This window comes from Helobdella robusta, assembly GCF_000326865.2.
Source record: "Helobdella robusta unplaced genomic scaffold HELROscaffold_3, whole genome shotgun sequence".
Classification (NCBI taxonomy): Eukaryota; Metazoa; Annelida; class Clitellata; order Rhynchobdellida; family Glossiphoniidae; genus Helobdella; species Helobdella robusta.
Genome location: NW_008704501.1, coordinates 6926920 through 6939878, shown reverse-complemented (window position 1 = coordinate 6939878; position 12959 = coordinate 6926920). Strand labels below are relative to the sequence as shown.

The 12959-nt window shown below is 35.2% G+C and overlaps 3 protein-coding genes across 3 annotated transcripts; 1 reads left to right on the top strand and 2 right to left on the bottom strand.

Annotated features, from left to right (window-relative positions):
- Positions 1-930: 930 nt before the first annotated feature.
- HELRODRAFT_155825 (hypothetical protein) lies at positions 931-4481 on the bottom strand (the record flags this gene model as incomplete). The annotated part of the gene is made up of 8 exons (XM_009021612.1): positions 931-1121; positions 1453-1606; positions 1907-2036; positions 2214-2342; positions 2627-2721; positions 3110-3251; positions 3909-3951; positions 4364-4481. 8 exons carry the CDS (start codon positions 4479-4481, stop codon positions 931-933), a joined length of 1002 nt encoding a protein of 333 aa, XP_009019860.1.
- A 1226-nt stretch (positions 4482-5707) lies between these two features.
- On the top strand, positions 5708-6884 carry HELRODRAFT_161722 (hypothetical protein; the record flags this gene model as incomplete). Its single annotated transcript, XM_009021611.1, has 2 exons — positions 5708-5984; positions 6838-6884. The coding sequence occupies 2 exons, from the start codon at positions 5708-5710 to the stop codon at positions 6882-6884; spliced, it is 324 nt and encodes a 107-aa protein (XP_009019859.1).
- A 5166-nt stretch (positions 6885-12050) lies between these two features.
- On the bottom strand, positions 12051-12796 carry HELRODRAFT_65958 (hypothetical protein; the record flags this gene model as incomplete). Its single annotated transcript, XM_009021610.1, has 3 exons — positions 12051-12156; positions 12262-12338; positions 12728-12796. 3 exons carry the CDS (start codon positions 12794-12796, stop codon positions 12051-12053), a joined length of 252 nt encoding a protein of 83 aa, XP_009019858.1.
- Between the last annotated feature and the right edge of the window lie 163 nt (positions 12797-12959).

Sequence of the window (12959 nt, the reverse complement as noted above, 5' to 3'; positions counted from 1 at the left end):
CATTTCTTTAACGTATGATATCAGGCTTACTATGTTTGCCTTTTAAAAAATTGAATTTTAATCTTTTGGAATTTTGTATTTCCTCCTTTTTTCATTATGTGTGTTTGACATTCTATTGATGTGCGTTTGATTGGTAGTTTTTTGTTGCACTTCTCACGAAGTGGAGGTCTTGCTTTGTTTAATATCCACAAATGGGCAATTCTGGAATGACAGATTTTTAATCTACTGATCATGTTTAGGTTTATTACTTCGACTTGATTTTGCCATTATTGGGATTCATTTAATTCGAGTATAACTACTTTGAGAAAATTCGTTATCTCGTTCCATTCTTTTTGCCATATTTGAGGTCGTTAGTCTTCACTTTTATGTCGTGATGTGGTGTTGGAATGATCGATGGAGGATCCAAGAGAGCTTGTGATGCTAATTGATCTGCTCCTTCGTTACCTTCAATTCCAATGAGGCTATGGATCAAGATTACATTTGTTGCTTAGTACGTTGTGAATTTTGTGCTTTGTCTCAACAATTAACTGCTCTGGAGAGTTGTACTGTTTCAATGCTGGCACGGTTAACAACGAATCTGTGAAAATCTTATAATTTTTTCCTGTTGAGTTATACATGTGGAAAATAATTATAAGGATAATAAAAAAAGATTTTCATGGAGATTATAATGACTTTATTTTTTTACATGTATGCAATCTATTTAATCCATTTTGAAGTTTGTCTATGTATGTTTGAGTATGCGTATGTATATTTTTATGTGTATGGGAGTGTGTCTGTACAAAAGTTTATATATGTATGAATGTGCTTGTATACGTGTACATGAGTGAAAGTATGTGCTTGTGTGTTCACGTGTATGTGTGTATGTGTTTGTACGTGTATGTATGTGCGTGTACATGTATGTGTGTGTGTATGTGTATGTGTAGAATCATATTAATATAGTCCACATCCTTTAAGATTGATAGTGACAATTGTATCTGTGACTGCATCGAATACGAAATGAATGTTTGTTGTGTCAGTTGCACACGTGAGGTGTGTGTAGATCTGATTCGTACTGCTGCTCTTGTTCTTCGCTAAGAACTGACTTCTTATGAATGTGGATGTCTCTTCAAAGGATTGTGTACCTGCAATTTTGTGTGTGTGGGTGTTTGTGCGTGCGTGTGTGTTTGTGCGTGTTTCTGTGTGTGTTTGTTTGTGTTTCTGTGTGTGTGTGTATGTGTGTGTGTGTGTGTGTGTAGGTTCCGCTTTCGAATAAATTCATTTTACATTGTTGAGACTAGTAACACAAATTAAATAATATTGGCAATAATCTATAAAAACTGCTCATTTAAATGTTAAAACCATCATAAACACATAAAAATACAAAATAAAACATATAAACAAGCAAATTGTCAAAGAAACAAGCAAACGCACAAACAAACGAACGAACATACAAACGAACAAACACGAACGAACCATAGTAATCCGGAAAGCAGACAGTAAGAGGAACCCGTTTAATTTTTTCAGCAAACAAATCCTTTTTATTTAAGAAGAGAATGATGGAAGTATCGGCGAACCACTTGTTGTTACATGTCGAGTCGAATAGACGCAGACTCTCGTGCATGCGGTTCTGGTCGGTTATTTTCAAAATCGGTTATTTCATAGCGATTTTTTCCGGTTATTCATAAAGAAGATAGTTAAAAGCTAAGATAAGTTTGAATCCAATCGAGGTGTGTAAGACAGATAGTGCCAGAGACGACGCTTTTACCATCTAGGCCACCAAAACACACATTCAAATTTTTATATAAACATATTGCAAACAACAACAACAACGACAACGACGACGATGACGACAGCAGCAACAACAACAACAATAAAAACCACAACAACAGCAACAACAACGACAACAGCAACAACAACAACAGCCAACCATGTTTTCATCTTCATATAGGACTTGGTTATATTCACTGATAGCAGCACAAAAGATGATGGCTGTAACGTCTTCGAAACAATGTATCCATTTCTTACGTTCCGATCTTTGCCCTCCTACATCTAAGATCCTTTTGTATATTTGTTTGTATGTTTGTTTGTATGTTTGTTTGTATGTTTTTTTTGTATGTTTGAATGTTTGCTTGTATGTTTGTTTCTATGTTTGCTGGTTTGTTTTTTGTGTTTGTGTAAATATGTTTGTAAATCGTGAATATAAAAAGCAATACAAACAAGAAACAACAACAAACTTGAAGTGTAAACTTTTATAAGTAAATTGTATCTCAACAATGCCTGAGGTTCGAACCCGGGTTTTCAGGATATCTTGTGTTGTTGGTGTGTACGTGCTGGCGCCTATACGATCTAGGCTATCAAGAAAGCTGTTTGTGTAGTAGTAGTAGTAGTAGTAGTAGTAGTAGTAGTAGTAGTAGTAGTAGTAGTAGTAGTGGTAGTGGTAGTAGCAGCAGCAGTAGTAGTAGTAGTAGTAGTAGTAGTAGTAGAAGTGGTGGCAGTAGTTTTTTTTACAATACTGCATTACAAAACAAATCAAAATGTTTTAATTGTTGCTAGTCATCGTTCATTCATTTTCATTTATTGAAAACAACAACAACAGCAACAGCAGCAACAACAACAACAACAGCAACAACAACAAAACGGTCCTAACTATTTAGCAGAATCGAGGAGTTGATATTCAGCGGACCTTTTGAAGCAGCGTTGAACGCCTTCGTCAGACCATAACCTCTTCATACATTGTACAATCTCGCCGTTCAACATTGCTTGATGGTGATGAGGACGATGTTGTTGTTGTTGTTGTTGTTGTGGAGATTGTTGTTGTTGTTTTACGTTAGTAAACGCGGATGCCAGGCTCAAAAATTTGTGCGAGTCTTGCTGTGAGAATTAAATTTTATAATTAAAATAATTTTTTGAATGAATTTATGAATGAATGAATGAATGAATAAACAAATGAACCAATGAACCAATGAACGAATGAATGGATGTACGAATGAATGAACGAACGAACGAATGAATGAATGAATGAAAACAAGAATGGATGGATAAACAAATAAATGAATCGAATCGAACGAACGATCGAATGAAAAAAAACAACTTAATAGACTTCAGCCAAATATATAAACATAATTATTACTTCTCTGTCGGTATTCGAATATTCGATACCGAGTCGTTCCATTGCCCGGATGATGGCGATGAGCGATTGAACGGTATTACTGAACACTATGGGCTTGAAGAGGTCATTGTCGGACTTTGAAAAACCGCCATCATGTATAACTCTGTTGATGGTTTGTTGGTTGGTTAGTTGGTTGGTTAAATGGTTGATTGGTTGGTTTGTTGGTAGGTTGAATGGCTGGTTGGTTAGTTGGTTGGTTGGTTTGTTGGATAGATGATTGGTTGAATGGTTGACTGGTTGAATGGTTGGTCGGTTGAGGATAATTGACCAATTGCACGTATATTAAATAGTTCATAGGTTGAATGATTGAAGGAATGATAGATTGATTAATTGACCAAATATTTGGCAATTTGATTAGACAATTGAATAAATTAATCAGTCAATCAATCAATCAATCAATCAATCAGTCAATCAATCAATCAATCAATCAATCAATCAATCAATCAATCAATCAATCAATCAATCAATCAATCAATCAATCAATCAATCAATCAATCAATCAATCAATCAATCAATCAATCAATCAATCAATCAATCAATCAATCAATCAATCAATCAATCAATCAATCAATCAATCAATCAATCAATCAATCAATCAATCAATCAATCAATCAATCAATCAATCAATCAATCAATCAATCAATCAATCAATCAATCAATCAATCAATCAATCAATCAATCAATCAATCAATCAATCAATCAATCAATCAATCAATCAATCAATTAATTAACAATATCTCAATCAAAATATAAAAGTTACCTCATTTGCTTAATTATCGTGCTTTTGCCAGACTCTCCAGCTCCTAATTACAAATAATTAAATTTGTTAATTAAAATAATTAATTAATTAATTAAAAATTTAATAATTATTAAGTATTTATGAATGGACACTTGTATAAATATGATAATTCATTTATTTATTACAATTTTTTTTTTCAAAATTCTCCAAAAGCATCCATCAATGACAAACACACAGTACATGTAAATGTCACGTAAAACAACGTCCGTTGCCCTTCTAATTTCAAAGTCCCCAACGTTAAAATAATATAACAAATTATAATATATAGAAATTATATATATATAATAAATTATATTATATAGAAATCTTATGTATAATAAATTATATTATATAGAAGTTATATGTATAATAAATTATATTAACTAGAAATTATATGTATAATAAATTATATTATCTAGATATCTGAAATAATTAACCTAACAAAAGAAGTTTAAGCTCCCGGACCAAAGATAAACTTTCTTCTCTTAGTAATTTTTCTATGCTTTTTGATTTCTGTAGCGCTAGTTTCTCCTCTTTACTAGAGCCGCAGCCCATTTTGATGTTGTTGTTTGTGTTAATGTTATTGTGTTTAACGTTCTGTTGTTGTTGTTGTTGTAGTTGCTGCTGCTGTAGTTGATAATGCTGATTATAGCGATTTTCTTAATGCGTTTTTAGCGTTGTTGATGCTGTTGATGTTGTTGATGTTGTTGTTGATGATGTTGTTGATGTTGATGTTTTTGTTGTCGCAATCAATGTTATCTCATAACAACAACACTAAAACCTCGTTGCTGCAACAGTTAAACCCAGATAGCAACCTGATACTAATGTTTGTGATAAACAATGCGAGTGTTTATGCTCATGACTGAAACAGATGATTGAAATTTCATCTTGTAAAAAAAAAATGTTCCAAGAGGGAGAAACGATAATATGCTAAACTTCATTCATCCAAGTATGCGTGTGATTTGTGAGAATCGGTTCGTTTATTTGGTCGGTTATCCGGTTCGGTTATTTGGTCGATTATTTGGATCGGTTTGTGTAAGGAATTGGTGGTGTGACGACTAAAACTGATGGCTTTTTTGCTACTTAACATTGCTTTTTTAAATTTTAACTTTTTAACAAATACTAAAATACTTAAAAATATTTCGATTACATTTACAACGAAATGACTTCAACTTAATTCAGAGTATACTAGTTATAAAAATAAATGAAACTACCTTCAGTTACCCGAGATTAATCACAAAATTGCAACTTCAAATTACTACTGCTACTACTACATCTACCACTAATACTATTACTACTACTACTATTACTACTACTACTACTACTACTACTGCTACTTCTACTACTACTGGTACTACTACTACTACTGCTACTTTTACTACTACTAGTACTGCTACTACTACTACTACTACTACTACTACTACTACTACTACTACTACTACTACTACTAAACTAACTACTACTACTACTACTGCTACTTCTACTACTGCTGCTACTACTGCTACTACTACTACTAACTACTACTGCTACTACTACTACAATTAACTAACTACTACTACTAATGCTGCTGCTGATGCTACTACTACAACAACAACGACGACAACGACTAAAAAAATCCTTATACAGTTGGATCACAACTACTGCTGCTGCTGCTGCTGATGTTACTACTACTACCACTAAGACAAAAATGTTACAAACTAGTTATCTTAACGACAATAATCGAACTCTTGACGATGTTGACGACTGTAGAATCGACCGACTTGACGGTAACTACACGCGTGATGTCGGTTTTCGATAGGGATGTAGTGACACACCCGGACACCGTCAATGTAGAAGTGGACGTCTTCTTCGATATATTCAAAGTTGATGACTTCGTTGGCGACGTTAACGATGAAGATTGTGATGGTAAGGATGATGATGATGACGGTAATAATGGTGGTGGTGGTAAAGATGATGATGATGGTAGTGGGAGAGATGATGACGGCGATGAGGGTAGAAATGATGATGTTTTTGAGAGTGCAGCTGCTGATGCTGATGAAGAGGAGGACTTTGATGATGGTTTGGAAAAAAATTTTGATCTGATGATGCTGCTCAGGTTGTTGCTTTTTATTAATCCGTTAGTCATAATGAAGCTTATTCTTTTTCCTCTTCTTCTTCTTTTTCTTATTATTATTATTATTGCTGTTATTATTATTTTTATTTATTATTATTATTATGTTATTATTATTCTTTTTCCTATTCTTCTTCTTCCTATTATTATTATTATTGTTGTTATTATTATTATTTTTGTTAGTGTCGTTGGAATACTGTTATGTTGCATGTTATTGATAAAAATGTAATTATAGTTATAGTCAAGTTTCATTCATCACTATCAAACACACGCACACACACACACACACACACACACACACATCTACACAAACAAACACACACACACATCTACACAAACAAACACACACACACACATACACGCATACACACACAAACATATCTACACACACACACTAACGCACACAAACACATGTACACAAACAAACACACACACACAACAACAACAACAACACATGCACAACATTTTACTTCTTAATTTCGATCAAATGATGTTTTCATTGCTTCTTGGTTAGGCCTTTCGAAACCATAAAAAAAATTAAAATGAAGGAAAAAAATTGTTGTTGGTTGTTAAAGAGAGCTCAAAACATGTGTGAGCCTATGTGCGATATTCCCTATTTATATGCGATTGAGATAAATAGAGAGAGATATGTAGAGAGAGAAAGAGAGAGAGAGAGAGAGAGAGAGAGAGAGAGAAAATAAGAGTGGGAGAGTGAAATATACACACATGTATTATGTAAATACTTATTTATACTTATGTATGTTTTTGTTTATTTATATAGAATGAAAAAATCATACATAGAAAGAAGCAGTGAAAAAGAAAAAAATAGAAAGAGAAAAAAAGAATGAAGAGATAGAAAGAAAGAGGTAGAAAAAGAGATAGTGAACAAATCAGCGAAAGAGAAAAAAAATGGAAAAGATCATGCACACATTGTGAGCTGATGGAAAAATAAAAACGAATGAGTGAATGAATGAATGAGTGAAGTGAATGAATGAATGAGTGATTGACTGAGTGAGTTAACGTTAGAATAAATTAATAAATGAACGAACAGACGATTGAATGAATAAACGAACGAATGAATGAATGAATGGATGAATGAATGAAGAGAGATAAGCGTTTAAGTTTTTTGTGTGAATAGTTAGTTAATATACGGAATTAATCCAGCTTAAAAATATATTTTATCGATCTAATTGAATAATTGAAAAATAATTGATCAAGTTTCATAAATCACTTATATTAGTATATCACACACACTCACACACACGCACGCACGCATTCACATACATACATATATACATACATACATACACACACAAACACACAATTCACAGGTCTTAATTTGTATTCGACTTCTCTCTTATCAGTTGATACAGTATTATCATGATTATCACTAACATTGGCGTTATCAGTTGCATAATTCAGAAACATAACATCATTAACATGAAATCTATCATCATTGATATCATCATTGTTAAAAATATATATACACACACACACAAACAAACATATATACGCATACACAAACAAACATACATACACAAACAAACATATATACACATACACAAACAAACATATATACACATACACAAACAAACATGTTTTTTTAGATAACTTGGATTTAAACAAACATGTATATACATACACAAACACACACACAAATACAAACACACAAATCCGTGCCATAATAAAACGCTATGCCTTTATCTTTGTTTTACTAAGTGTTTCTTGCACCAACCAAAATTACTGCGATGTCTGGATGATCTCTATAACTTAAGGTCACAAAAATAAATAAAATAGTAATAATAATAATAATAATAATACACACATGCACACACACACGCGTCATTCACGTTTCGTCAAACCACACTATCACAAAAATGCCTCATTGTTATCATACAAAAACTCAAGTTCGAAATTGAATTTATTTTATTTATTTCATTTTATTTATGTATTTTTTTTTCATAGATAAATTTAAAATAATTCAAATTCGCGTAAATTCTGAGTTATTTTCTTTTAAAAATTTCTCTATAAATTAACTAATCGTTAGTTAGGTTGAACTACAATCTGCTCTATACATCCATCAATCATTGTCAAATCTTGTTGATATGTTTCTGTGTTACATGTGTGTGTGCGCGTCTACAAATATGTGTATATGTATGTCTCTAAGTATGTGTGAGTCTAAAAATGTATGTGTCTAAATGTTTGCGTGTGTATGTGTGTAATTTATGTAGTCTGTGATAGTCTGGTTTTGTCGGAATGTGACTCTGGAGTCTCTGCATGTGTTTGTGCACGTGTGAATGTTAGTCTAACTTATAATCTGACTGACGGTTGTCAGAAAGTTGAATCAGTGTCCAAATTATATTTAGTATATCATTTAGTAACGTACTTTTAAAGCATCAGTAAGGGGTATTGTACTGTCGCAAAGGAACTGTAGTACCCCATTTTATAGGTACTCTAATCACAAGTACCTAACTACTAACTTCGGCGCACTGATTAAATGGATGACGTTGGTTTAATGAATAGTCAACAAAAGCGCTAACAAGTGTATCTTTTTTTGTAAAGAAAAGTTGAGTTTAAAAAATTCAGGAAACCTGTAACGTATCATTTGTGGAGAGAAATTAATGAAATAAATCAAATAGTTGAGAGAGAGAGAGAGAAAGAGAGAGAAGGAGAAAGAGGGAGAGAGAGAACTTGTTTAGAGACGAAAAGGTTCGAGATTTTACTGATAAAATAATTTGTAAAAAAAAAAAGTTAAAAATAGCTAATCAGTGAAAGACTCATGTTACGGTAGCCGCACTCAACGCCAACTCAAGACTGACTGCATGCATGCACATTGCACACACTCCCGCCGACAAATTCTCTCACAAATGAAACAAAATAAACGTACCACCAACCATTTACATCATTATTTCTACATCCAGGGCTCCAATGAACGGGACAGCAGGGACCCACCAAACGGCATGCCTGGGCTGAACGTACACGTAGATTGCGTAAAAATTCTCGGCGTACAACTAGCCAGGTATTTTGATCAACAACGACAGTCCTCTTTCTGTAACTCGTAACAAAGAAAAGCAACACGCCAATAAGCAAGTGGAGGAACGGAGAAGAAATTATTATTTGTACAGACGAGTAGACGAATTGTTCTGTCTGTTGTGCCAGATCATTAAGAATGATGGTTATATTACTATTTAAGAGAAACACTGGTTTGTCTGAACAAATTTAATTGGTCAACATCTTATACATATAAAACAGTGAAAACAACTTCAACAGACGCAGATCAATAGTGCAAGACAAACAAACAGACAGGCAGACAAACAAACAAACAAATATATAATAAGGTCAACTAAATAGCTTTAAAATAATATAATAATAAATAACTTCAAACATGATGATGATAGAATCATATGTACAGTTTTGAAAAATAAAATCCCCATCATCATCACAACAATTGTCATCATCATATCCATCTGCCTTAACTTCAGTGAAAATCTTTCATCAACATCTGATGTTAAAATTGATTTTGAGGAAATCCCTGATAAGAGGAAGAGGAGTGCGATCCTGGAGTCGAACCCTGTGGTGTAGAAGGACCACTGTTGCTGTTACCACCCTGGCTTCCAGCGCTACTACTTCTACCACCACCAGCGGCGGCACCAGCTTGAGGTTGACCTCCCCCTGAACCACCACTATTTGTAGAACCCATCGGCGACCCAGTGTTGCTCATTTGACTACCCCAACTATTCATCATGCTTCCAACAGGGTTCATGGGTGGACCTCCTGGACCCATCTGTGGACCTCCTGGACCCATCTGTGGACCTCCTGGACCCATCTGTGGACCTCCTGGACCCATCTGTGGACCTCCTGGGCCCATCTGCGGGCCTCCTGGACCCATCTGTGGGCCCATCTGCGGACCTCCCGGACCCATTTGCGGACCTCCCGGACCCATCTGCGGCCCACCTGGTCCCATTTGTGGACCTCCTGGACCCATTTGGGGGCCACCTTGAATCATCTGAGGACCCCCGGTTCCCATAGGCATGCCATTAGGTCCAATTGGCGGTCCACCAGGTCCTATTGGCTGACCTCCAGGACCCATATGGGGTCCACTATAGTTGGGGTTTGCCACATTCATGTGAATATGTAACTGCTGTACCATCTGCATACCACCAGGAGCACCACCCATGGATCGAGCACCACCCATGTAACCTCCATACTGATCGTGTCCCTGCTGTTGTTGGGGTGGGTAAGGGTAGGGATGGTTAGGCGACATCTGGTTACCTTGAGGATAGGACTGGTGATAATATGGTTGTGGAGGATATTGATTGCCGTAGTTTGGCTGACCCATCATGCCACCGTACTGAGGCCCTAGAATCGCAAATAAAAGAGATTCATATTCATTCAATAGGTTCAAATGGCTGAACTTATTAATTTCAAATTAACCCATCAAAAAGTAAACAAAATGTTAAGAGAGATTTATAAAATTCAGAAATAGAAACTGACTTGGCATTCCTCCTTGTTGCATCATGTGTCTCGGGGGTAGACCTCCCATCATCTGACCAGCTTGATACTGCATCATCATTTGCTGACCATGTCCTTGCTGCTGCTGCTGCTGCATTTGAGGCTGTTGTTGCGGATGCATCTGTTGTTGTGGATGCGGCTGCTGTGGATGCGGCTGCTGTGGATGCTGCTGAAGTTGTGGCTGTTGCTGCTGTTGTTGTTGCTGCTGTTGTTGTTGTGGAGAAAGTTGAGATGGAGAAGGTCCACTGAGTTGTTGTGTTGGGTGTTGTTGCGTTGGTTGAGGCTGCTGTGGTAGAGAACTTGCTTGCTGCTGTTGAGGAAGTTGTTGTTGAGATGAAGATGTTGCAGCTGACATTGAATTGTTACTCTGAGTGGTCATGAAGGACTGACTCTGTTGAGGTTGTGGCGTTGTCGTGGGAGGAGGTGGCTGCGGTGTGGCTGATTTTGTTGGCTGTGGTGTGGTGCTTTGTTGAAGTTGAGACGGAGACATGACTTGTCCTTGATGCTGAGTGGCTGTCATTGGATGCTGCTGCTGCTGTGGTTGCTGTGGTAACGTCTGTGATTGTAGAGATTGTTGTGGTTGGGGCATGATTTGAGGCGGTTGCTGAGGCAGCATTTGTGGCTGCTGTTGCTGCATTTGTTGCTGCTGCTGTTGAGGCATCATGCCATGCTGTTGTGAAGGTATCATTCCTTGTTGTTGCTGCTGCTGTTGTGGTAACATTCCTAGCTGCTGTGGGAGCATTCCTGGCTGTTGAGATGTTGACATCATCTGTTGTGGATGAACTGGTCCATTGTTAGGGTTGTATGGGGGCATGCTGCCCTGATTTTGCATCATCATCCCTAAAAAAGATGCAGCGTGAGGTCAGAGATTAATATTATATCAAGATATTCAACTTGTCAACTTCCTCAATTATAAAACAATGCAAGATGTGGTTTGATATAAAATATTTATGCTGCATTAGTGAAATGTCTCAACTTATAAATTTTATACATATATCAAAAAGAGAAAGAGAGAGAAAAAGAGAGAGAGAAAGTGAGAGAGAGAGAGAGAGAGAAAGAGAGAAAAAGAAAGAGAGAGAAAGAGTAGGAGAAAAACAAAAAAAACAGAATGAAAATATAAGACAAAAATATAAACAGAAAATTAAAATTTCAAACACAGACCTCCACCTCCTGGCATCATGGGTTGATGGGGCATCATAGAATTTGGCCCCATGATGGATCCAGCAGGGTTGCTGCCCATGGGAGATCCAACCATGTTTGATGATACACTGGGCGGCCCACCCTGGACCCCAATAGAGTTAGGCATGTTCATTTGCCCGCCTATATGAACTGCCATTTGATTTGGAGCCTGTGTTATTAAAATTTTACAGATCCAATCTTGTGGATAAAATTCATAATTGGACACGGATAAAATTCATAATTAAACATATAAGTTTTTTAAAATGTGAAATTATTCTAGAATAATAATTGAACATATAATTTTTTTTAAATGTGAAATTATTCTAAAATAATAAGTAGCCTACAGGCGGCAGTAAATTTTGAACATTCTGACTGTTATCTGCTATTGTTGCCAGGTAGACTAAGTTCTTGTGCAACAACTGCTGGTAACTGATGGAATAAATTAATTTTAACAAATGAACTTCAGTAAAGTATTAATTTTTTTATTATAGGTTGGAAACAAAAGATCAAAAAAGATAAATAAAATTCCCTAACTGGATGGTCTCATTTCCTCTTCCTTTGTTCTGAAAGTCGATGATGGTTTGAATGAACTGGCTATTTTCATCAAGCATCTAACAATTTGTTCATTTTACTACTATATTTATGTGATATTACTAATTCTAAAATTGGTAATTGCAGTCTATATGTAAGTAGTATGTATGTGTTTTTTTGTATCATCAATCTCACATGACTAAATCATTTAGTTAGATTTTAGTTAGTCTACTTCTACTCTATCAGATAGAGTCTATCTAACTACTAAATAAATGATTAGTATTGTAGTCTAAATCTCTAAAAGTTTAAATCTGTAGTAAATCATCACAGTCGTCAGTATTATCACACAGTTTCAGTCAAAAAAAACAATCAACGCAAACCAAGATCAAATTAATTGCAATATTTATTAATAGATGATTAATACAACATTTATTAATTTTGATTTTGATTTTGATCACAAGCAGCTAACCTTTTGAATGGATGCCTGATTAGGCGGTGGAGCTTTAGTTCTCGGATTAGGCATGAAGGCTAACGACATTTTTTTCGGATTTAACGCGACGATTTAGTCAAAAATTAATGAAATGGCGTGTTTCTTTAAAAAATTGACAAAATTTATTATAATTAAAAATAAAATCAGTTCAAATAAAAAAATTTCGGCAAAAACAAAGAAGAAACAAATAAGCAAAGGTAAAGATAAATAA